The 27,517-nt window shown below is 34.6% G+C and overlaps 1 protein-coding gene across 7 annotated transcripts in view; it reads right to left on the bottom strand.

The window, feature by feature from the left end:
* The window catches only part of PHF14 (PHD finger protein 14), a 164,548-nt gene that overhangs the window by 77,751 nt on the left and 59,280 nt on the right, over positions 1 to 27,517 (bottom strand). For 6 of the 7 annotated variants that reach the window (XM_082752177.1, XM_082752176.1, XM_082752178.1 and 3 more), the window contains exons 15-16: positions 20,283 to 20,333; positions 19,990 to 20,111 (exon numbers count right to left, since the gene is read on the bottom strand). In XM_082752177.1, the coding sequence (XP_082608303.1) occupies positions 19,990 to 20,111; positions 20,283 to 20,333 (173 nt within the window). Of the gene's footprint in view, positions 1 to 682; positions 753 to 19,989; positions 20,112 to 20,282; positions 20,334 to 27,517 lie in introns of all 7 variants that reach the window. The other variant, XM_082752181.1, reaches the window with a different exon arrangement.

Raw genomic sequence — 27,517 nt, 5'->3', positions numbered from 1 at the left:
CATTGATGAAATGATTGGCAATGTGAATGAGGGATGAGCAGTGGTGGTAACATACCAAGTGTGCACAGCATAAGGCTTTTCAGCCTCCTAAGCATTTGCATTACTAAGTTAAATACAAGGTTGGATGCATTGGTTGAAAAACAGCTGGACTGCTGGGGTCAAAGAGCAGCAGACAATGAATAGCTTGAGATCTGGATAATGTCCATTAACAGACAAGCTACCACGGGTTGATTTGGGGGCTAACAGACTGCTATCTTTAATAAAGATCACCATAATGAGACAAAATTCACCTTCTGCAAATTTGTGAAAGGCAATAATTTAAGAGTGGTTGGAACATTGAACAGTAAAGCTTCAATTTACAATTTGCTCGAGAAACTTGAGGACCAGATCAGTAGAAAACTGTGAAGTTCACCAAGAACTGTGAAATTTTGCATTGCAAGAGAATAGCCCCATTATTCGGACCAGACCGAGAACCAACTGTCACAGTCACAGGCCTGCTAAAATAAATCGGGGGTAAATATCAAACTCTGTATGATTCAGCAAAAGTGGAGTCAGCAAATCAAGGGAGGTTATTATTTCTTTATACACAGTGCTAATGAGACCAAGCTTAAAATACTGTAACCAGTTTCAGGCCACCGAAATCAAGAGTTGGTAAGAAAACAAGAGTTCACTTAATACCTACCAAGATGGCAGCAGGGACTACAGCATACAACCGGCAAGGAGAGGCTAGGGGGATCAGACACCATTTAGTCCTGAAGAGAAGACACCAAGGGGTGAGGCAGGGGGATCAAAGTGCAGTCCACAACCCCTCCAAGAGCAGTTACAATGGCAGTGCAGCCAAACTCCCCTCAGTCTGACTGGTGTCACATGGGTTGACTGACACAAGCTTGGGAGGCTCAAAGGGGACATTAGGAGAAGCTTCTTTGTTACAAACAGTGAGGTACTGGGAGAGCTTATGCAGTGAGGAGACTTAAGACTCAGCTTATCACAAACACAGATTACCTGCCCTGCTATTCGTAGTGCTCCCTGAAAGGAAGACAAAGCTATAGGGCCACTACAGGTCCTTCCTACATTTAGGAAGAACCCTTCCCACATTTAATGGTCCTTCCAAACCATTACACAACTGCCTTTCTCTCCTTCTAAAGTTTAGTTCTGAATAACCTAACAGAATAATGATTAGGCAAAACAGTTTTAGCTCTGCTGTGCAGTTTGAGATACTAGGTCAACATTTTTTCATAGGAAATTTGTCATCAGTGCCCCTAATTACCAAACCCAGGAGCTGGCCAGCAGTGTGGTGACCTCGGTTCCTCAACAACAGCATGGGGTCAGAAAGAGCCTGCAGACCTACAAGCTAGATGGGAAACAGTCAAGCAAGAAATTATGATAATTTGTTCTCAATATTCTAAGCACTTTCATTTCAGGTGCTGGAAGAGTAATCTCTACATCTGCCATCACTTCTAAGTATTGCTGACTCCTATGATCAGAACAGCAAGCAGCTATGTTGAAAAAAATTGTAATGCTCAGATTCTGGGTCAATAGTGGATTTCTGTCAGTTACAATGAATAGCAAGATTTTATTTTTTTTTCCACAGCCCTCTTGAAGACAGCATCTGACCATCCACATGCCAATACTTGATTTCTAAGAGGTGTCCAAGACTGATTTATAATCAGTCGCATTTTGCAAAAGTAGCAAAATACTGTGCCCCTGATGCCATCCTAAGCTAAGACTCAAAGGTACTTGTACAATAAAGGCCTTTTTCTTTGATGAAAAGCAATTTTATATTCTACTGAAACCTACGAAGTATAAACATTTCACCAAGTAAAAGCTGAGAAAAGATTGCGTTAAAACCTTAGAAGTTTTAGTTGCGTAACTGTGAGCATACCTAAAGCATATTTGTAGCCATCAAAAAAAAAAATGGTATTACTTGTGTATATTTATATTTACAAACCTGCAATAAAAAAAAACTTACACATGAAATGGCCTAACTAAAAAAGTTCCTACATGCATTTACAAACAAAATACAAAGTCAGAAAACTATGGAAAAAACAATGTATTTGTTTGCTCACTTGCACAACACACACATATACACTCTTCTGTATTTTAAAATACATATCTTAATACTGGGAGGCTTTTTGTTTGTTTGGTTGGTTGGTTGGGTTTTGTCCTCAAAAGGCCAGAAAGTTTTTTCAAAATGCCCAGATCAATACAAAATTGGCTGACTGACATAGAAAGACAAGATTGATATGGAAAAGCTGAGATGTGTTTTGAAGTACATTTGCTTTACTTACAATGTACATTTTTCACAGATTTCCTATTATAATTTCTCAAATAATTATTTTTAAATATTTGTTTTTAAAACTTTCTAAAAACAAGTCTCTGAATGAATAAGAACTAAGAATAGAATAAGAAATACACAAAACCCTTAGGAATTACTGTTCCTTTTCAAACTATTTCTGCAGCATGCAATAATTAGTGATAGTTTTTCCAAATTAAGCCATAAGTTAACAAATATGTATAAACAGATACATTTACATTTATGTAAGAATCCAGTTATATACAAAAGAATCATACATTGCTTCTGAAAAGAACTATTTACAACAAAAAGTGTTAAGTGTCACATAATATTCTGTGCCACGGCTGAAGATTCAGATGTCATCCATAAACCTTAAAAGCAATGACAAAGACTACTTAATTGTTTTAAATGCTAATAACTAACAGATTAATGCTAATAATTAACAGATTCTCTATGTAATGCACATATATTCTCTACGCACAATATATCTCTATGCGCACAAGTAATGCACAATAATTCTCTATGTAACACTCTATGAAAGCATACTAAGAAGCAGAGAGTTGCAGAGCATCTAAATATTACATAATAATTTCTAAGAAAATGAAAAAAAAATCAGTGAAATAATACCATGACATACAATATAACACATATACCTGTTTTCCCTCAAACAAGATAGAAGGGAACCTCTGACAACATTATTTTATTATGACAAACAGGGAAGTCAAAGACTTTTTTTCAGATTTTTTAGCAATGTTATTTGCATTGCAGTCTTGAATATTACTTTCAGTAGGTTCATCAACAACATTGTGTAGAGAAAGCATGAAGTGTGGTTTGTTTCAACTGAATCAAAAGTTGCAGTAACTTTTTTAGATAAAAAACTTTATTAAATATTAAATTTAGATCTATTTTAATATATACTCTCATTGTATTATTTCTTGCCAGTGAGGTCTCTAAAAAGAAATATAAAGCAAAACAAGTCAGTAGGGTGAACTGATGGCTCACTCAATGCCATGCTGGGTACAAAACAAATCAAATTATTTTTCCATTTTACCACTCCCCTAAGCTTTTATTACTACTGTGATTGGGCACTTTCAACCAGATCTCTTCCACAGTACTGTTCCCTCTGAAACATGCCAACAAAATCTAATATTCAGTGGAGGCAGAAATTGAACTGCTTTTTAATTAGTAACAGGCTTGAGTGCCTTTCTAATAGTGAACCAATACATTTCTGTCTTCAAAATATGAATTTGGGGACAAAATATGAAATAAGATCAGGTGTCATTCTGCACAACTTAGGACAGTGCAAATCTGGCCTTTTGCCTTAGCAATGGTCCTGGTCAGTCTGTAATGCCTCTGTACCCCACTTTTCCTTTTCACTGTTTTTGTTTCCTCTCAAGAAGCAAACACAGACTGTGAATGACCAGTTGGAATGATGGATATGTGAAAGGTAAAAATAATGGATACAAAGAAGTTAAAGAATTTGACCTGAAGAACTATCAAGTGCTTGAATCTGTGACTGTGATAAACTGATTTCTGAAGTCTCTTCTTTCTCACTTATTTTTTTGGGAACAGAGGAAAATGAAAACACCCCAAATGAGGCCTAGACTAGTCTACCTATTTTTGAATTCATTGGTCAAGATAGACAAAAGGTACCATGTAACATCACAGAAAGTATATGAAAACCTGGAGACATAGAAACTCAGCCCAAAGGTTGTTCATGGAGGACAATTAATCGATATATATTTGATTAGTTAAATCATATAACTAACATTTTTCTGGATTCAGAAGGTAGTGTTTCTAAGTATGCAAACTGAATACATTATAAGTAATTACATAAGCTATGCTAATTATGGTTTAGCACTGGCTTTTCATTAATGCTTCCTGTGAGGTGTGTTTTTTCTTGTTCTTTCTTTTAAAACACAAGCATTTTCTTGTCCAATTAAGAGTTTTACTAATATTTTGATCAATCAGGAAAACACAAAAATAAAAAAACAACAAAGCAGCAGAATCAATCTTTTTCTATTTGGTGTACTTTAGTACATAGCGAATTTTTCGAATCATAGAGCGATATATATGAACATAAAAAACACCATAGAGGCCACCAAGTCTAGCTTATATTCTACGCCTCTCAACTTTTAAACAATTTTGGTAGAAATTGTTTTAAAACAACAACACTGCACATGCTGATATTCAAATGCTACCACTAGGAAGCCAACAGGAAGGGAAAAAAACACCTTGAAGGAGGCTTGGGGGTGAACATGTTCTTCTATCAAAGAGAACTTTTATAAGTAGAATATTTATCCTCTGCCATATAGACCAGTAAAGCAGCTGAAAATATACCATTTTTTCAGTCATCCACTGCCCATCTCTGCTCTGACAACTCTACCATAGCAAACCTCTCTCTCAACATAAGCTTCTTATGCATGACTCCCTCTCCCAAGGTCTTTCAACAGTTTCAGGACCTCAGTACCTCTCCTTCTTCTGACCATGATCCACGTAGTTTTCTTTCTCTAAGCAGCCCAACCTTTTTCTTTCAAGCCGTGGAACCTAAACATTTTGTATTTTGCTCCCACCATGATCCATCTCTGCATCCGGCAGTGGGTATCACTCTTTTTGCCCAGATAACCACAGCTCAAGGATTCATCTGTCTATGACCCAAGGCCATGTTTTCTATAGCATATCTGCATGAGCATTTGGCTTTACCAAGAAAACAAGTTAAAGATGTAAGAGTATAGAAGTCAAACTGCTAGGTAAGTAAAACATTTCATTGCATCTGTTGATTTAAAATGGTATACAGTAAGTGACTCAATAAAACATAAATAAAAACATGAAAACCATGAGAATGCAATGGAGAAACTGAAGACACCAATTCAGCAAGATCAGAATCAACCTGTTCCAAGGAACAACAGCAGCTGGAACATCTCCACCTTACCAATGGCTGCCTGACCATTCATCGGATGTCTGCAGTGGGTCTGATACTCACACCAAAACTCGGCCCAGCAACATGCTAGTCCTCACCATATGTAATCACACAACTGCAATCACATATGTTATGTATATCTATGCAAACGCACAACTGCAATCATCTATGTGACATATACCCTGGCTGCATCTGCATATGACAAAAGGCGACCGAAGTGACACAGCAGGGGGCTAGCTACACACTGCCCAAATTCACTGTCTCCTCTTATTCTTCTTGTGTACCACCTATCCACTCTGCATCTGAATCAAGCAGACTTCATGTACCAGTCACTGGCACCACAGTTAGGCCATCTCACATAATGCTGCTCAAAGCACCACTGACAAAAAATCTAAAAAAGAGCTGTAGCAAGGCTCTACTAGTTCTGAGGAAACTGTTCCTCTCACAATATTCCTAAAGGCTTCCAACTTTCCAGACTGCATCAAATTGACACGGATGTATTTCTTTTCTATCCTTGGGAAAGAAAGGGAGGTCTCTGATTAAAAACTTCACAATTCACTTTTCTCCTTAAAGACCTACATGCATATTTGTTGTGCAAATATGGCACAACATATTAGGAACAACAATAACAACCTGGGAAATCCAATGCACTTGCCCAAAATATCAAAAACATTATCATTAACATTTTTCCTGAAAAGAGGCAGCGTACCAAGGGTACATGAGAAATATGGAGAATTTTGAGTTGGAATTATTAAAGTATTACAAGCAGTAAGAAACAGAAAATGGGGTCTGGTACTGCAATTGCCACCACTGCCCAGCATATCTAACTTTCATATGTACCAGTGCCAGCTGCAGACCTTCAGAGTAAGCTTTGATGTGGTTCAGTCATGAACATTTCATTTGAGCATTTCAGCATTCTTTTTTTGCTGCCTGTAAGCAAACTCTTTATAATTCAATCATTGTATAGAAGTATCCTGTGCATTATTCATGATTCTTGGCGAAAGCGAGTGGTTAGCTTCCACTGTTTTAGAAACAAAAATAGTAATGCGACATTAAGTTGACAATAATACCATTTTGAACAGTATCCCTAACATATAAAGCCCAGCAGCTTCACGTAAACATTTTTGCATATAGTAGGCTGAGAAAGAGTACTTCAAATACTTTTAATATGAATGGAAATACATTGAAAATACTGTGCTGCTTAATTTCAGAATTTTATCAATCTTCATTACTAAAAAAGTAATTAATATTTCATATACATTTGTTATATATGAAATTTAAGACATAAAAATGAAAGGAAATGAATTTTTCCTAAAGCATCTCATTAAACAGTGAAACTAGTTTTGTATGAAAATGAAGATAATATTTTCATTAGAATGAGACAGAACAGGTATAACAACTTCCCCAATCATTAATTGAAGTTTCAAAATAAAGAACTGGCCTTTAAAAAAAATCAAATCTTTTGTGATTTCTGTGGGAAGTAGTACCAACTGAAAAAAGAGAGAATGATAAGTAACAATTACTATAAACTTTATCCACATTTCCTTTCCCACAAGATGCAAAACACATTGTTATGAACTCCCAGCAATCAAACAAACCGACACAGGCTGATGTGCCATCTTCTCCATCTTCTTTCAGAGAAGAATTGGGATGAAATGATGGTACACAGAACACAGGAATGCCTAGCAAACAGTTTATAATCAACTATGCTGACCATTCCACACACGTGCACACACCCAGATATGCTTATCAACAGCCTACACACAGATACATGCTGCTACATACAGGGTGAAAATGAGGCCAGAATAGTTTTGACACACCTTAGGAATGAATGGCTAATGAGCACACACTATTCAGATCAAGTCTTCAAGAAACTATGATTTGTATCAGCAAAAAACCCTCACAGTTTGGGGTCTTCTGACGCACCACAGAAAGCCAGTTCGCCCAATCCCACCTTTGTTTGCAATAAATGGGGGAATCCTATCTCTGAGCAAGGATGACAGGGGCACGGTTTACCTTTATGGACAATTGATAGATGTTTTTTCCCTCTACACCTGAAGCACCAGTTCTGGGCTCCCCTGTACTAGAAAGGCAATGGGCTTACTAGGTTAAGCCAGCAAAGGGGCGATGAACATCAAAGGGACTGGAGCATCTGTCATATGATGAAAGGCTGAGAGGGCTGGAAGTGTTTGGTCTCAAGAAGAGAAGGTTCAGTAGGGAACTCCCTCTAGTATTAGAAACATTTTTGTTTGTTTGTTGGTATTTGGTGTTGTTTGTTTTGTTTTACTGTGAGAAAGGTCAAACAGAACAGGCTGCCCAGAGAGGCTGCAGAGGCCCCAGCCTTGGAGGTATTCAAAACCCAGCGAGCCCCTGCTTGGGGAAAGCCGCTCCAGCTGACCTTGCTTTGAGCAAGGGGACTGGGAACCAGCTTTAGAGGCCTCTGCCAATAGCAGCTATTCTGTGATTCTGCCTTGAATAAAAGCAAAAGTGGTTCAGATGAGCCTTTCAGAGCTAAAGAAAATTAGAGTCCTACAGTTTACTTATTGTTCTTTAATGTGAAAAACTAAGATTACCACAGGAGTTTTAAAAGCCCGTAGGTTTTCTTATCTCCTTTTCACAGCTAGAGCTATTAAAAGAACTGTCAGTAGGTACCAGCAGACGACAGGCTGTTTTTATGTAAATTTAAACAATTTTACTAAGACTGGTTGCAAAGTAACACTTTTTTTCCCATTTCATTTGCTTTGTATATTAAGATATTAAACCGCTGCTTTCCCACTTTTTACATACCAGTAATGGCACAATCTTTCCAAAATGCAGAATGTCAGTTATCACTGGATTGATTCACAACACACAACTGGACTACTAAAACTGGCACTATTGATTTTACCCATGCAAAACCTAAAACCTTACCAGATACAGCATTTCCTTTAAAGTAGACATTAAATACTTTTTTCCTCGGATGCTTAACATCCCTCCACAGACTTCCACATTTAACAGTTACAAATTAGTCCTCATCAAGCCAGAAAAATCTAGAAGTTGCTCTCTTTTTCTGTCATTTAATGTTAGATAGTCTTCAAAACTTAAGCTAATGGATTTATAAATAAGGTTATTCCTGATGCAATTTCTCATCCTGTCACTGAACCCAGTTTGTTATTCTTTTTGAACATCTTCAAAATTTATCTATTCTTTTTCAGCATTACTTTCTTGGTCACACTGTGTATCATCCTCAAATACCTTCATCCTTCCTGCTCTGAGTCTCAGCATAGTCAAATAGTACTGCAAAAATACACCCCATTAGAAAGTCATGACCAAAACAGTCTCTAGACTGGAAATGAGAAGTCCACTGAAATTCTAAATTTGACTTTCAAGTTCATAGAGTTTAAACTTTTTTTATTATTATTATTATTTTAACTGCCTTTTACCAGGCATAAGCCACAAGCCAGTGCTCCCATGTGGTTCTGCTGATCTGCATGCTCTGCACTAGATGGAAAAATGCAGACAGGAGTCTCATCCATTCTCTTTTATGTTTTATTTGCCTTAATTGCCGCGCAGAGATGGGATATTAAATAAGTGGTCCATATCACAAGGTCCAAAGAGACTTCCATTTTGAGGCCTAGAAAGGCATAATATAGGTATACCTATGAAACAGAAGATTTAACTCCTCTCCTATATTTCCCTAGGTGGCAACATCAGGACCAGGCATAATTTGTCTCTGAATTTTAGTAACAAGAACACTTTAGAAAGCTCTTCAAATTCATGAGATTTTTAAATCTAAGGATAAACCTCGGCTGCCTTTTACACTGAAGCATGCACTTTTATTCATACAGTATTTTCTTACCAAATTATAATCAAGCTTCTGCTATGCAATTTTGGTGCTGCTATTGCCAGCTTTTATTGCTGTATTAAATTGTTAGCAAACAGCTAAAGGCTGCCAAAACAATTTAATCATACCTATTTCATTTTTAATAGTCTTTTGTAAGGAACAGCTCTGAAATTATTGTTTAGATATTATGGTCAAATAAATGGCAACAAATTTTATCAATTATGTTACAGCTTTGGGATTTTTGCAATTAATTTAGGAAATTCTATAAAATGAAGGCTGTTAGCTATCAGTCCACTGGTGTCACTGAATTATATTTGTATTTACTTCTCTCTATTCCAGCTAAAACTGAGCAATACTTCAAACTTTTAAGTACCAGTACTGCATTCCCCTTTGACTATCACTACCATTTCAACTGCCTCTTAAAACCAGAAACGCCTCATCAAATGTGTTTTACCATATGTGGGATGCTGAAGGTTTCATAAAGTCCTGAAAGTGCTATCAGATGCTACAGGGTTTTTGTAAGACACACCCCACTATTAAAACCAAACTGTACATAATAACTTATAAATAATAAAACTTAAAAATAATAAACTTAAAATAATAAAAAGTTCAGGGTTAGTTGTCCCTGTTCACTTTTCACTACAAATCTTTAAAATACATACATTATTTCAGTTTTAGATTTTAACTTAATGTTTCAGATTTCAAGGGTGTTTTTTTTTTTATTTCAAATGAAAAACTGAAGTTTCAGCCCAGAAATGACTGAAGATTATTTTGACTTCCTGTCAACTGCAGCATGTCTTCTTGACCAACCAATAAATGATGTGACAGCAAACATGTTCCAACTTCTCTCTCAAGTGAATCTCTAAATTCATTTCTAGTGCCCCCTAAGGGAAACATGCAATGATACCAGTAATTACCCAACACATTAAAACTGGATGGGAGAAGGATAAAAAGAAATGAAATACCAAGCTGTGTTTTAGGAGGATAAAATTGTACACAATGCTAGATATAAGCAAGGCTTTTCATCAGTTCTGAAACAGGAAATCAAAAGTTGCCAAATGATGCAAGAACCGTAGCTTCAAACAAGTAATTTTTTCCTGTCCAACCACTCTTACATGTATTACTTCAGATGCAGACAAGCTCTTGTACAATACCAATGTTTTCCCAATCCATAAAAATGTAGCCTTTTCCAAGCGACAAATGCTGACCTTTCAGTGTGTTACGGTTGTTCATACTTTGCTCTCTTCTACAGCAATTTCTAATAATATAAATCAAAAATGACATACAGAAATAAGTGTACTATGCTCTATAGCTGATGTGTAAGGCCTCTGTGATAGCTAATTAGAAAGGATGCTTTGCTGAATTATCATACTTCAAATGCAATTACTGCAGAGCACCAACATAAATTAACCTTACAGAACAAGGCGTTCAATACTGTTACTGAAGATACATACATTTCCCTTCCCCCATAATCAGTAAAATTCAATATGAGAAACAATGAACATCTAGAATGGCTTTGTTTTTATCTTCAGAAGAGAATAGTGATTTCTGTAATAGAATTCAAATGCTTGGCCACCCTTCTTCTACTTTCCTAACCTAACTTTTGTTTCCTTTTAATGAGAAAAGGGAAAGTCAGCAAAACAAAATGTCACCATTAAATCATTTCACAGCATTTTGTGTCAGAAATGTAATGGAAAATGCGCACATCACAGGAAAGGTTACTGTTCTTCCAGAACATCTTTTCACTTGGTTCAAGGCACATCCCTCTACATAACTGTGCAGACACTACTGATGGTTGTTCTCCCTGGGCTTAATTTGGCAGTTGAAGGATTGTGGCATTTTCATGGAACCACTGTGCTTTTAGTGGTTATCTGGCTGAAAGTGATGCTATGATTTAGAATAATTTCTCTATTTACGTGCAATGGTAAAAGTCAGTTACGACACCATACTCCAGTGTTAGCTTATACTTTACTGCACATTTCCTTAATATGGCATCACATCGGAACTCAGAGTCAGGAGGAGAGCAATTTATTGTTTGTGTTCCTCAACAGTAAACTACGTATGGGATAAAAAAGCATTGTTATACTTAGTTTAACTGACAATTCTGAGAAAAGGAATAAGAAAATTGTTCAGCCAGTTAATCAAAGAACTGAAAATTAATTTACGCTTGACCTTTACATTGTTACAACCAGTGATATGAAAAAGAGAACATACCCGTATTAGTTTCTGCTAAAAGCCTTTAGATATTCTTGAAGCAAACATAAGTGTTTTGTTTTTTTCTTCCATATCCTTTCTATAGCCTTTCTTTTCAATGCTAAGTGAACCTATTAGGTGTTCCTCAATATGAAGCCAAAGAGAAGCTTGAAAATTTAGCTGCAACCGTATTCAAGACAGAATGGCAAAATTCTTGAATTGTATTTTTCTCATCTTCTTATGACAGCAATATGCAAAGAACATTTGTTCAAATTACATGACTTCTAGACAAAGAGCAAGTATAAAAAAACCCATTTGAAGGTAGACATTTAGAAAAAAATCTGAACAAGAATGAGATTGTTATAAAGTAATGACGTGCTACCTGAAACACTCAGTGATACTGAATTCCTATTTTAGTACGGAATTTTGTCAATGGCATTTTGAATGGCCTTAAACAATTCAGACATAAAAACATTTTTTACTGATATGAGAATATAAAGGAAACACACAAAGTGATGTCAGTAATAGTGATGATCTCAGTCACTCCAAAGAAGTTAGTTTTATTAATTGTAAGGCAAAACAAAAACCTGAATCTAGCCTTGGATACAGTACATGACAGATGTTTTAAAAGAAAAAATAATCACAAAAGTTATGTAAAAGAAAAACAACAAAATGAATAATTACTTTAGTCTAGATTATTCAATCTGTAACTTCAATGGCTACAACAATATGGAACCAAAGTTAGACCATCAACTGCAGACAAAATTAAAAATGTAACTGATACAAAAACTATGCTGAAATACAGGAACAATGCAGACACCTAGCACTCTGCTCCTTTTCACAAAAAGCAAAAGACGTTCTATAAAAAGATTAATATACTTGTAATATTCTCAAGTTCGTCTTTAACAGATCTTATATGCAATTATTTCAGCTATCGTAAAGTTTTATTACAAAAATTAATTTCCCCTGTAGCATATGCTACAGAACAGCCATCTTTACCAAGTACATCATGATGCTAAAGAGGCATTGCAGGAAGAACTTTTTTCTTTTTCTTGTCTATGTTTTTAAAAGTACATTCTCCAGTATGCAGCTCTGAAATATAATTCTGAGGCTACAGAATTATTATGCTAAAAAGAACAATATTACATATACAAGTAGATTACTATCTACAGGTATCCGAAGATTATCTCAGTTAATAACACCATATGGAAACTCTCAATTTAGTCCCAAATTAACAACTGCATGCATTTTTGCTCCATTGATTTATTAATGAAAATTTGCACTATATGATACTTTAATCATGTGAATACTAACTATGGCTGATTTTTAGAAAAGTGACTCAAAACCTTTAAGCTCCCTGCACTTTTAATGCCTTTTCACATGTGAGCTTTTTCAGTAAAGCTTTTTCACAAATGAGCTTTTTTTCTCATTTTACATCAAATTTTGAATACTGTAGACAAAGTTTTTGCACCAGTAGTTCAGGCCTCCTACTATCGAATCCCACACAGATTAATTAACTACAGATCAAAGACCAGTAAAAGTAATGGACAGCAGTAACAAAAGTGAGAAACAAAATGAAGTACATACCAGTAAGAATTATTATTCTGCATATTAAGATTTCTTACTCAAATAGTTCATAATTAACGTTACAGTTCGGTGAATAGATACATAGAAAACTGACTCTCTAAATGCTCACTTCACACTAATTGTGACAAATCAAAAACAGTATTGCAACACAGTGTTTAAATGGTTATTGTTTCCTGCCATTGTCTTCTACCACATTATTTTAATACCTGAACACAAACGTTTTCAAGCTATAAATTACTGAAGTGTTTTAGTTTCATGGCTTCTGTAGCAATGATTCAGTTTAACACTGCAAAACAACTGAACTGATAAAGAATTTGATAGTTGTTTTCTGAGCATCTTGTACTATGATGTGCTCTGATATGAGAACCTTGCTGCACTCAAAGCTACTGAAGCCGCTTGGACAGAATGATGGAACAGCTGACACGCTCAAATACCAACTGAATTGGATGACTTGATAAAAGTTGGATGTTGTAAGAAAAAAATCTTAAGAATACCCGCAAAAATAAGGAGCTACTGACCCTATCAATATACATTTAGATCTTTTCCAGCCATCATATATTACTGATAAAACTAGTAATTACTAATACTATCTGGTAACCAAATTGGGAAATCGTTTGCTAGGTCATCTGTCTCCCCTTTGCTGTTACAGATAATGAAATTCCACTTTAAGGAAACAAGATGCAGAGAATGTAATTTTAATCTTCTGAAAAAAAAAAAAAAAAAACCACACCTCATTCAGGGACCTTCTTTTCTAGAGAACAATCTTTGCTGTATGCAATGAGTGAATCCAGAGAGCCTCGCTATTACATTTTTTTATTTTTATAAATTCTTCTGAATTTTAGGAGTTTGAAAAGAAAAAAAGGTATGGGAGGGGTGCACATATTTCCTAAGGCAACAAGAAAAATAATATATAAACCCCAAAATACCTAGCTGTTCTGGGAACAGATGACAACTGCCAAATACAGTGTAAAGCTCTGAAGTACAAATACATGATTGCAGCATAGACTTCAGGAAGCAGCTGTAATTGAGAGAAGGAAAAATATTTATGAAAAGTCAGTGACCAAAAAAGGTAAAATATTGTTAGTAGAACAGAGACCATACCTAACTTTTAGAGCACCACAATGCCCCAGGACTTTTTTTTCTTTTAATTAAAGTGTTTGCCCTAGAACATTAGCTTACTGAAAAACAAAAACTGTACAAAAATCTGTGGTATTTCAGTTCGAATAATGTCTTTTGTGGAAAAAAAAAAATAAATGCACACTTCTCGTTATACATATTTTCTTGCTATCTAGCATAAAAAGAACCACTTTTTAGAAGGCACTAGAATGACGTGACAGGAAAAATGATGCAACAGGTAACTTAAGCAATTAGAAAAGTTAATATGCAGAATGAATCCCTGAAAATTATATAGTGGAAATAAACTACAGTATTGAATACTGAACTTCCTTTCATTTAAGTGGTTCATTCCAGTAAAACAATGCATTTATAACCCTCCTTAAAACCTAAGACTGTTGAAAATTGTGGCTGAATTAACTAATATTTTCCTTCTAATTAATCTCTACATTAACAGCCTTAAACTATCGTAAATCACATGCTTTCATTACTGTGATAGATTGTTAATCTTGTTCCAGTGCAGTTAAAGTAATTAATAATGTGCTTGTTCTGAAATAAACTTCAGCTAATACAGAGCTTCAGAGCCGGCAGCTAACAGCTAAGGAACAAAACCTTAACTCGGAGGCTGATGTGTACCTCAACATGGAAAGGAGAGAAATAAAGAGGTAAAGATGCACCTATGCAGGACAAATGCGATTAAGAAAATGCGGAGAGAAACAGTTTCAGAGTAAAAATGTTCTGATTCAGATGAACCTTTCTAGAATATACTTCCTGTCAAATACAGAACTAAACTAAAGGAAACCACTTTGTGGAGCTAAGGACTCATTTATTGTGTGACTTGGTGACTCTCCCGTATTTGACAAACCTCCTAGTCAATCTTACCAAAGAGATATTTTTTTTTCCTTCAGTAAACATGCCAATGCATATGTCTTCATCTGTCTTCCTACTACTCACCTTCCTCATTCCAACCTGCCTTGATAGGTCTGCATGTGCAGAACATCCTACCTAGTTACATTCCCCAAAATACTAAGTCTTGTAGTTTACATACTTTCAGATTTCCTTTCTTCCAAACAAGCATCTACATTAAGAACAAATACTATATCTATGCTTAACAGTTTGCCTGACAGTTTTACACTTCTTTGAATACAATAACCAGCATTTAAATGTGTGTGTGGTTTTTTTTAAATCTATTCCATATTCATTCAAACACAACCTTAGACTGTATTACCTTCCCTGTAAAACTATAGTTATAACTTTGCCTCAGTTCTTGCAAATCAAAGCAAATGATAAAACCTAACTACTGACAAAAAAAAAAAAAAAACTAGACTCTACTGACAGTAAATTATAAGAAGTCAAAACCACAAAACTATAAAAACATATATTATACACTTGCTCTAAATTGTGGGATAAAGGTATCTAACACTTTTTCAGATTATTTCTTTAAACTAGCCAATGCAACTTCATGATTTTACCTCATACATAAATGTTCTAATGTTATTCTACTTTTCTCAACTACATTCTCAAATATTACCCAAAGCATATCTAAAACCAACAATTGAAGCTATGGTATTTTTTTCTTAAATAGTAGCAGTTAAATGCTGCATTATTTTTTGAGAGGAGGTCACTTCTTTAGAAGTGAAGTCATTTAAAAGTCTTCCCTTGAAAGATTTAAACATAGATTGTTTTGTGGACTCTTTTACATTCTATGCATTGAAGTAATTTTATATTCTATGTATTAAAATAAAATACACAAATCATCTTAATGTTATTCTTTTACAGAAACAAAATAGACAGCAATACTATGCTAGAAGCACTTTGTGCATACTGTGGTACAATTACATTTCTCACTCTGGAGAATGGTGAAAAATGGAAGGCAAGCATACTCAACCATTTTAAACATACTTCACCTTATCCCTGTTTCTACCAAATATGGTTAAATTCTCAAGGGAGCTCTTGGACAGTATGATAATGTTTTTTTACATTACTGAGTTATTAACTTCATTAATAAAAAAAAAAAAAAAAAAAAAAAAGAGATACTTAAGAATTAAACAACTCCTTTGCAAGATCTATCATTCAGTGACTGTAATAAAGCATTCAGGAAATTGAGCAGTATACTGTTACAACTAGTCTCTGATTTCTCAGTGCTTTAGTTTTAAGTGACCCCTGTAACTTCTTTTACCGAATTCTTACCTCCTTGTAAAAGTGCCATGTCTCCATGCCTTGCAACAAATCTAACTGTATCACATATGAAGTATTTTTAAGCCCCTGTATCTTACTACTCTTCTCAAAATTAATTTCATTTGAGTAAAAGGTTATTCAAAATTCACACATCTAATCAATAACATGGTTTCTGTACTGTCATTTATTATGTTACAGATTAGACTTCCTCTTACTGGAGTGAATGTTTTTAAACAACTTTTCACTGTCCAGCTAACCTTGTAAACCTTGACTGTTCCACTGATCTTGTAAAAGGTAAAAATTACGCAAGTATCTTATTCAATAAAAATTACATGTTTTTGTTAAATAAATTATACAATCAATATATTCTAAATTAAAAAAAAAATGTTACAGAAGGAGTACAAAGCTCATCCACTTGCTTTGCGGACAAAGCCATGATATCTTTATAATCAGGTATAGTGCATACTCCTGTAGCGAAGCCATCTATATATAAAAACTGACATCAGCGATTAAAGAACAGTCTTGGTATTTCTATAAAATATATGGCAGCTATTAACAGACATAGAAGTACTGACACATTGACATGTATCAATACAGTTTCAAAAAGCTAATAAATATGGATAGTCTAACATTAATTGCTTTTTTCCACACAAAACTATAACTTAGGCAAACTTCAGCTAATTAATGCACTATTATAGTTTATCAGAATGAAACTTGCCTTTTTAGGAGTAATTTTAAAGCACTTTGTAGGCAATTATTTAAAGATTTGCATGCATACGAAAAACAGGTTAAATAAAGACACAGATAAGAAACAATCCTTCAGCTATTCACTGCTGCAAATAAAATGGGAAATTGGGATCAAAAAATTGAATTTCCATTAGTCAAACAGTAATAACTGGTTGAACAATTTAATACTTTGTATTCCAGATTACTAAATACTCATCTTTGTTCAAGAAATTTATTCAGTAATTTACCAGAAAACCTCACTGAACTGTAGCTGATGAAAGACTGTGCGAGCATATTAGTAGCCAGTAAGTGTCTTATTGTTCAGACACCACTTAATTTTAAACAGGTTCTTCTTTTATAAAGTCTTGAACACAAAGTGCAAAAGGCTTAATAGTAAGAGGCTGCAGTTTTGAATTACCTCACAAACCTCCATGTGTGACAAACAAAGCAATTTGCGTTTTGGACAGTGGGAAGATGGGGAGTGTGCAGTACTGCAATCTTTGAAATAAGAGAGGTAATTGCTTATTTTCCTCTAGTACTTGCTCAGTTAGCAACCCAAGTGAGACATGCATGTAAATTTTTAGAAAACCACATTTCTGAAAAACTGATTTTTCAAGAGTCATACAACCAGCCCCACCTCAGGTAACACACATCAAGAAAAGCTGGAAGGGCCCACCATCAAGATTATTCCTCAAATCTGCAGCTTCAGCAGTGGTACATTTTCAGCAGTGGTACATTAGTGATCAATTTTCACATTGAAAAAAAATAACTTCTATAACATCCCCCCAAACCTCTCTTAGTGGCAGGAACATGGGAAAATAAAAAATAAAATCCAGGAATTGCAAAATATACGTTGAATGAAGTATAAAGACAATGAAAAATTATTGTTAATTAATTGTTTTCTGAGAAACATTTGGCTTTAATAACAAACGGATCAATGCCAAACAAAACTGATCTGGAAAAAAAAAAAAAGAAAAAAAGTTTCTTTCCCCTCCTAAATATCTCTTCCCTTTAAACTTCCATTTAAAATAACACACTGTTTGTACTATTACTGAGGAGTTCTGTATGATGGTATGGGTGTGAGAAAGGTGGTTTCTCTTCCTTTGTGACAGTGTAAGAGAAAACTGGATTCTGTAAACTTTCCCTGACATACTAACAACATGGATCACACTCCTCCACAATTTTGGCTACAAAGCCTACATAGCTAGCACATTATTACAGTCAGCAAATTTACTTTCATCAAAAGAAATAGTTACACCCCCCACAACATCCTAAATAGTTTAGAATCATAAATGTACACATAAAATATGCTTCCATAAGACTTTAAACACTGTGGTCACCTAGCTTGGATAAAGCTGTTGCTTTGTATATGAATTATGTGAAGAAAAACAATTTTTTAATTGATAATCTTGTTTTAAAACTAAAAAAAATAATAAAAGATCTAGGAAAATATTTTTCACAGAATCAAAAGCAAAGGATTAGAGCATATGAATCCTTTTTTTCCTCCCATGCAGGATGACTAATTTGCTTCCAAGCCAGCCTAATTATGAGAATGGTTTAAGATAGAATTTGTTGGGTCCTGGCATGCAATATGCTTCTTTTTTGTCTGTCTGAATTACACGTATTACTAAAATCTCTTCATGTAGCCAACAAGACGTACCACTTATGTTCTGTCATACTTTTAATTTCAACCTAAATATCCAGTTGTGAAAACCATTTCCCCATCTTCTTTATATACTCAAATCTGGTTCTCAGCACTTACAGAAAAAGCCTGAAGAAGAAAACTAATTCACAGCTCTTTTTACATTAAGGCACAGTACGTGTTCCCAGGATTCCTTCCCACAACAAAATAGCCTTCTTTCACCTTTTATTTCTTGCCAACTGTTCTGAGAGTAAGGCTGAAGAAAGCCCTTTTTCTTGTCATGGGCAGTTAAAAACTGTTGTCATCAATTGCCATCAGGGTTACTGTGTCAATAATCACTTAATACTTGGCAACTCTATTTCAGTCTGGTCCTGGCCAGGGACTAGGAGTCCTACTGAGCAATAGTAGCTTGTCCATGTATGAGTTACTGATGAGGTCCTAGCAGTACTCTGCCTCCAATTGGGGGAAAAAAAAAAAAAAAAAAAAATCTGGCACACAACCTGTGAAATTGTATCAGCTTCTATGGTACATGATACGCTGTAATTGAGATATAAAATAAGCTGCTCTGAGCACAAAATACCCGTATCTGGGGTACATCCTAATTCTAAAGCTACATTTAGCCTGCATATATCATTGATTCTGACTTTTGCCATAACTGATTCCTTGGAAGGAATGAAACATGCATTTTGGATAACCCTTCTAGTTAAAACAACAATTATATCTGTACTAAAGAGATCTTTTCCATAAAAATCTAACTGAAGCATACAGGGCCTAAATACAAATGCTATTTTTAATCTAAATTTATTATGAAATCATTTTAATGGATATTCAGTAGATTCAATTAGAATCAGCTTTCTGGTTGCTAAGCTCCATTATTCTTCTTTCTAGAACTCTGAGCAGTTTCTACAGCTTCACAAAGAGGCCAGAATGCCAGATATAAAGTAAAAAACAGCAAAAGTTGTGGTCAACGGTAGCTATTCAATAGCAGCTATTCTACGCTTTAATTAGATTTCTACACCTACTAAGACACCATTCAAAGTTTTTTTTCCACCTCTGTTTCAGATAAGAAATATGATTAGCAAATCCTTTTATGATCTGTATTAATAGAGGTAGCATTAACACATTTTTAAAAGCATAAATTACTCATAATCCACACTTCAGCTCATAAAATTGTTGATGATACTAATTTAATTACTTTTAGGATGGTCCTGTAGTTTTAATGTCATTAAATTGCTGGTTTATCTTTCTGACCTACTATAAAACATTGACAATTCACCCTGACAAGAGAAAATTAATTCTTTTGTGTTAGAAAAACAGATTACCTTGGTTATTTACATCTTAATCCACAGTGTAAATGTGTTTGGCAGGTCAATAAGTGAATTGAGTTAATGTTTCTGAACTAATGTTTCCCTAAATACTTTTTTTTATAAACATATTTGCTTCGTTATAAATATGATGACAAACTGATGAAGATGGAACTTTAATCCCTCATAGGGTCAGATCATCAAACCTACCTGACTAGATTTTCATTGTCTCCAGTCCCTTTGCACGTAGCACATTCAGTCCTTAAATCCTCTGACTTGGGCTTCTTTTGCAGAACAGACTGCCGTTGTCGTCTTTCTCTGGGAATCCGTTCCTGCCACAGCAGAAGGCAAAAGAAAGGAATGGGGGGAAAGGAGGGAAGGAAAGCAAATATTTTCAATTATAGTACTGAAAGTAACACTTCTACCCAAAGTTTAATTTTTTTTTTTTGTGAAAGTGTTTAAACAAAAAAACAAAACAAAACAAAAAAACACTATATTCCAACCTCAGGTTTTTCTTCCTCGGGCACAAAGCTTCGTTTTCGTCCTCTAGTTCTCTGGAAGAAAATACATTTAGAATTCAATACAAAGTAACATGGAATGCTTCTGCTATTTATTAATTACTCAGAACTTCAACAAAAACAGGGTATCATTTAAAGCATTAACTACAACAACTACAATAACAGATGTTAGAGAAACACCTTTAGATTCTGGATATAAATATACAAAACTAGCCAAAAGGTAAATATAAATACTTTCGTTATTATTTGAAATCCACAGCACTGTCTAGCTTATGATTTCTTAAACCTTTTTTTTTTTTTTTTTTTTTTTTTTTTTTTTTAATACATAGCAATTTAATGCATCTCAAAATATGAAAAAAAATAGCAGACAAAAAATCTTAAAACAGCTATAATCAGTTCGACTATAAATGAAACTCTGAAGAAAGTAATGGTATCATGATTCTCTCAGGGTCTTCTTTGAAGGAGATTTCCTAGTTTCATAGTAAGACTGTCTGGTATTTTTATATACAGTTAAAAGTATTTATACTGAAAATAGAGCTGCCACTTCAACAGATATGTATCTCTTTACATAAGATTTTGATCTGCTCAAGTTAAAAAAAAAAAAAAAAAAACTGTTTCCAAAAAAAAAAAATCTGCTTTAAAGCAAGAGTCAATTCTGTACTAGAATGGAACTTCGAGGCTAAATGAATGGAAAATACTCATCTATTTTGTGCCTTCTTAGAGCAACATTTCAATTATCATTGAGATTCTCTTTCACATTTCCTTAGGACAATGCCTGAAAAATTGTAAGACAGTAGGAGCCTTAAATACCTGCAAAAATTACTCCCAGTAAATGGACAACTGAAGATCTACAAACTGGAGTATTCTCATATTCCGAGTCCAAGTTTGCAGCTGTGTGTAGTGTGTTTAAGACAAACTTCATAACAAAATCATGAGAACACTACAACCACATGAAACCATATTCCAAGTCATTGTCCAGATACTTCACAGTAATACTTTGCCCATTTAATATATAAACATACATTTAATACATTTTTAGTAATACAGTCATAATTGAGGTGTACTACCTTCCACAACTTGATTTCATGACACATTTTTTCTTTCCCTTCTAATATGTGTTAAAATTAGACGTTGAGATTAAAGATGAAATCTAAGTGTGAGAAGACAGAAGAGTTCAAAATCTACTATTAAGTATAAATTGTTTTTCTAGATCACTATTACTGGATTATGCACATCTACACCATCTTTTCCTAGCACGCTGACATATATCCTCCCTATACAAAGGAGCACAAACAATGCAAATCTCCTTAACTCCCCAAACAACGTCTTTTTCACTAGATTACACATACTTCTGGGTTCAGTCAAGGGGAGAGGAAAACAATGAGAACTTATGGAGAAAAGTATCAGCGAACACTCTTGCAACTCAACTTGCAGTTGTTTTAACAAGGCACTCAACAGATACGCAAGAGTTCCAATCTGGAAGAACCAATTAGAAGTATCTGAACCATTAAAAGTACCTGAACTTATTAATGTAGTATGAGAGGTGTTAACTAATATCACATATAAAAACAATAATTGCAAGAAAAATATTTTCCATCTTGAGTGTCTATTAATGGCCTACACATCATCCACATGCTATAAATATCTCAGAGTCACTGTAAATTAAAACTAGTTAAAAAAAAAAAAGTTTGATCAGACATCAGTACACTGTCAGCTTTACTACTTCCAACCTCTGGTATTAGCTTACAATGCCATAACACTTACTAACTCCAGTAATTTTAAGCCATGTAGACACCACTGAATGCAAGATTTAATCGTGAAAGGTTAAAAATAAGTAGGTGTAGAAGTGCATGCCAGTAGATGCATTGTCATAGTCCCATGTTTAGGCAGGACAATAATGTATGCTTTTTACAGTCATAGTAATACCATCTTGAAAACTGATACATAATCTAGAAATACAAATAACAATGAAATTATTTTTTTACACTAAGTGGAAAAGATTGCAAGTTAATAACTATGTTTTAAGAAATGACGAATCATATTTGAACTTCATCAAAATGGAGAGACAAGATTAATAAATAATTGTTACCTTTGCCAAAAAAAAAACTGTTTATCTGTCTGCTATATAATATGCTATATAATTACAAGGTATGTCACATTAAATTCTACTTGCATTATGCTTCCATTAGGTTTCTAAACCTTCATACATACATTGTTTGACAATCACTAGAAAACAAACATTAAAATCATTATCTTTGATGTACACGTTTGTAAGGTATTTTGTGTTTTTAAAGTAACAAATTTTTACATTTATGTTATCCCAAAATATTTTTCATGCTTATACAAATTTGCAATGCTGAGTCCTGCTGAGAATCATTATACGATTGTCAGCATTCACAATGAAAAATAACATCAAATCCACAACTGAGAATGAAATCTTCTGTGATTTCCAATAGTTGCCTTCCAATAATAAGGCATTTTACATTTTACATTTGTACAAATGTAATTTTACATTTATTTTCACTAAAGCTACCTTACAGGTTCACAGAAAAGAATTAGATAAACATGGATTACTTTGCCTAGTATTTTTCATTATTGTTTTTGCCATGAAATTTCTATATTTGTCTTTTGAAATACTTTGAATAATTTCTATTACTAATGGGCAGTATCAGATATTATACGTATCTGCATATACTTGCCACAGACAACTTAAAATTTAACATTTCTTAGAAAAGAAAAGCTTAAAGGAACACTGTTACAGATGTCTAATGCTAAATATTACAGCTATGATAAACTTGCTCATATTCAGAATTTATTTGGAGACAGAAATGTTAAGCCACTATAAGGTGCCTACAAATGCAGTGATTTATTTTTTTTTAAATCAAAACACCAGATAGCTTAATACTCTACAGATTCCTTCAATTTAGGACTTCTCTATATCTTAAAATGGAGTAGACTATGTTTGTGAAATTCGTCCCTCCAGTTCCAAAGAGGTGAAAAAATAGGCCAGAAAAGCAAAAAGTCAATGTTATTAGTACCCAAGCAAAATCCTCACCACTGCCAATGCTATCCTAGCAGTGTTTTTGTTTCACCGCAAAGGATAGATACCCTCTAGCATACCTACCTACCTTTGGGAACACACAACTCAGTCCAGAAAAAAAGACAGCTTGATTGTATTAGAATGAAGTGACTCATACGTGGCAACTGCCACAAAACAACACTTTTGGACAGGAATCAAAAAGTACTGACTGATAAATTCTGGTTCAAAATATGCAATAAAAACAATGCAATAATTTAAACAATGTAACAATTTAAATTCCTATACATAGACTTATATGGTTTGTTTAAAAACTTATTTCAAATGGTGGCATATTTGTTGGCATTTCATGACAGCTGATTAGCTGTCACTAGTTGTCCCTCTCAGCCTAGTTTCTGTTCTTGAAAAGTTCTGGAATTCACTAACAATGGACCTGAACAGGAGAGATGCTATGTACACTTGACACTTCCCTGCTATTTACAGGGAGATTCCAGCCACTGAGCTTTAGATCTCACCGCATCAACGAAATCACCACCCAGGCACCTCCATTCTCATACTACACAAGCAGCTTAAGATTTCTGTTGGCACCCAAGTTAAATGCCTACAGCTAAAGCACTAACTAGGCACTAATCCTATGTTACCTTAACCACCTTGGAAATCAGACAACCTTATTCCAAAAACTTAATTGTGACACAGAAGGAAGACCTCTTTCCTTTCACTTCTAGGACCCTTAAATAAATATAATGATAATAATAATAAAGCTGTCAAACTAGTCAAATCTGACTTCTAACGCTATGACATGTTGTTCCTCTACCTCCCCCTTCCCTAGGGATTCCTTAACTTCTTTCTTACCACATCCACACCATGTCTCCCACAATAGCCCCAGCTTCTCCCTACATTGCCAAGGGAAGGTAAAGACGCACTACAAGTCCTACCCTACACACATTCTGAATGGAGAGAGACCAAATGAAAGGATAACCAAGCTCTTAACTAAAACCTCTTCCTTACTATGGGATAGTACTGATCTATCTCAGGAACATCCGTTAACTTCATTGCCTTAGGCACAAACACCTCTCTTATCAAATCTTGCCTTAACTGGCAACATGTTCCTACAGGCAAAATTATTACAAAGGCAGGTAACCGTTTAACTTAATTTCCTTAGAAAACCAAAAATCTGTTTTCTTTTGAAATTCAGGAACAGTCAAATGATCTAGTTACTGTGTCACAAAGAATATACGTTGAACAAAAATGAAAGAGAAATAAAGTGTCTCATTTCATTAGCAATACACCCCAGAATATTCTGAGCAAGGATCAAGGAATTATGATGCAAGCATAAAAATCAGTTGTTTTTGTTTTTTTTTCCAAGTAGGAAAAAGTCAGATGAAAAAATTTTAAATAAGTTAAAAAGAGATGAAATTCTTCCTGTTAGTCATTTTTAGTGTAAGACTTTGAGAACGCAAAAACCCAAACAACCAAACAATTTTACCTCAGCAAAACAACTTCTAATTAAAATCTTAAATTCCAATCAAATGATGTTTCTCAGGTAAAGAGGCTGAGCTATTTGGTTCAATGGAATCATCTAGTGGAAAGCAAGCTATCCTTCTTTTATCCTTCTTTACCAGTATTTAGCCTTCACAGCAGTCTTAACACTCTCCCTCAGAAACAACAGTCTGGGGGAGATGAAGCTCAAACATCAACAACATCTCTTTTAGTCTTTTACTTCAAAGCCTGTCATATACAGAAGTCTGAGAAACATCTCACAGCAAGGCACAGACCACTCTTCTGAGTTATTTCATTAATTTCTGATTTTGCATTCTAAATTTGGGGGAGACAAAAAAGAACAATTGCCTCTTGCCTCTCTAATTTCTTAAAAATTCACACAAAACATTATAAGACTACCTACAAGGAAACAGTGATTGACGCCACATACAAATAGCTATCACGCTAGAAAAGAAAGAAAAGTAAAACAAACAACATTTATTTGCCCCCCTCTGATCTAATCTGTAATTATCTAAACTGACAGTTATTAAAACATGCAGAAAAATATATAGGATCTTAATAATATAAGTAATAAAACACAGATGCAGAATGTTAGGGAGTGCCTCTAAAAAAAGGATGAAATTAGGAGAACTAGGGCATATAGCACCATAGGCAAAGGAAAGAAGGATACAAAATGGGTTTTGTTCAGCCACCGTGTTTTGTGTCACAAACACATCCATCTGTTGTATGCAGCAGCCTACTGTTGTGGTTTGGAACTCACACATCAGCTTAGGAAATTCAGAAAAGGACATAAATGGCTATACATATAAAAACAGAATACTGCCATATTAAATGAATGATGAAGGAAGGAATGATCCAACATGATGTGGATCAGCTGTGTGAGTGATTCAGAACTAGGGGGACATGTTTGGAAGGTATTACATTGGACAAGAAATCAGTAGAGGAGCAGGAATAACATGATTTCAATCCATGGAAGAAAGTATTGTACTGAAAACATAAAATCAGACAGTTTAAAAAAAATGTCCATAATAGAATTATAAATGTTATGGGAAAATGTGATCAACAACAGGATCAGATTTTCACGCCAAAAGAACACAAAGTTTCAGGGAACACTTAACTGGGCATCTCCATTCAGGACTTGCAAAAGCTAGAAATGAATGGCTAAATTTCACATTCAGATAAGGCCCTTAGTTTATAAGCAACTCAGTAGCAAAGTGACAATGACACAGAACATATAAAACAAGAAGATTAAGTAATGCATTGACTGCACAATTTTGAATATTCTCAGAAAAATAAATTCAATACATGAAACAGATGAAAGACATTCATAAGGTTCTAGGATGCAGGTTTCTATTCTGGATTCAGGATTCTAGGATTCTATTCTGTGGTGCACACATGACCCAAAACCACCATGGCTGTCAGCAAACTGCATCATTATCCCTCATTCCTTTGTAAGAGGCATGCTTTAAGCCAGCTTATCCAAGACCAGCAGCAGAAGGGAAAATGTTCTCCTGGAGCAGGTCTGCTTTGTCAGCTCTCCCTCGAAGAGAAGGAAAACCAACAGTAATCAGAACTGTCCAAAAGGGGGGAGGCAATCCCCAAAGATCACAAACACATCCTCTTGTTAAATATTGAAATTCACTGAAATGCACATGGAGGACAAAAATTTATACCACCACTTCTTCCTCTACACAAGGAGATAAATATTAGAATGCTATGGAATCATTCCAAAAGAAAAGTCCATGGCAAGGAGTCACTTCATTACCATAAAACAGAAGATTACTGATATGTAACATAAACTGAGTAGAACACTAAAACAAAACATTTTGAACTCTACATTGACTAATAACACTCTATAAACTCTATATTGGCTAATAAAAAAGCATGGTAATACTGGGTCTCTTTATATTCGAGGTTTTTATTTGGAAATCATATATACAAGCCTCCAAAGATTACTTAAAACAAACTTACTGAAATATATCTACAGGGCTGTTAGTAAGCATAGTATATTTGGATGTATCACTGATCATTGATGATGCTTCAATGAGTAGTAGCACTGTATCAAATACACTGCACTACACCGATTAGAAAACAGTGCTGAGTTTTATAAACTCCGTGACTAGGTTTTCAGAACAAAGAACTGGGAAAACTTCCAATACTTCCCAAAAGAAGTATCTTGATGAAATTACAGTGTTAACTATCAAGAATGTGAATAAATCAAACTAAAGGTTTTCAAAAGCCTGAGGAAAAATCAGGTTGGAACTGCACAGCTATGTCATGTCTCTCCTGCTAAACACAAATCATGACCATGTTTGCCAAGATAATTTTTAATCCATAAAGTCACCCAATCTTCTTGAAGAGTTCAATGTTAAAAATATCCTTTGCCAATGGAAAAGTTACAATCAGACAGTTACAGAAAAATCCATTTATTTGTCTTGTTTAAAGGAAAAAAAATAAATCTATTGATGGCATCACACAGGCATGAAATTATTTTAAATAAAGGTACGGACAGCTGATGTAGACACCAGATGGCACACTCGCTCAACACAGATCAAAGTGAATACCTTAAATGGTACATTTCAGTACTCATCAAAATATATCTCTGGAATAATTATTTAATTTTCCAGAAAGCTGGCAGTAGCAAAAAGGGAGCTGCCAGACAAAAAGAAATGGCAGTAAATCA

Source organism: Aythya marila (genome assembly GCF_965140915.1).
Source record: "Aythya marila genome assembly, chromosome: 2".
In the NCBI taxonomy this organism is placed as follows: Eukaryota; Metazoa; Chordata; class Aves; order Anseriformes; family Anatidae; genus Aythya; species Aythya marila.
This window is presented reverse-complemented; position numbering and strand designations above follow the sequence as displayed.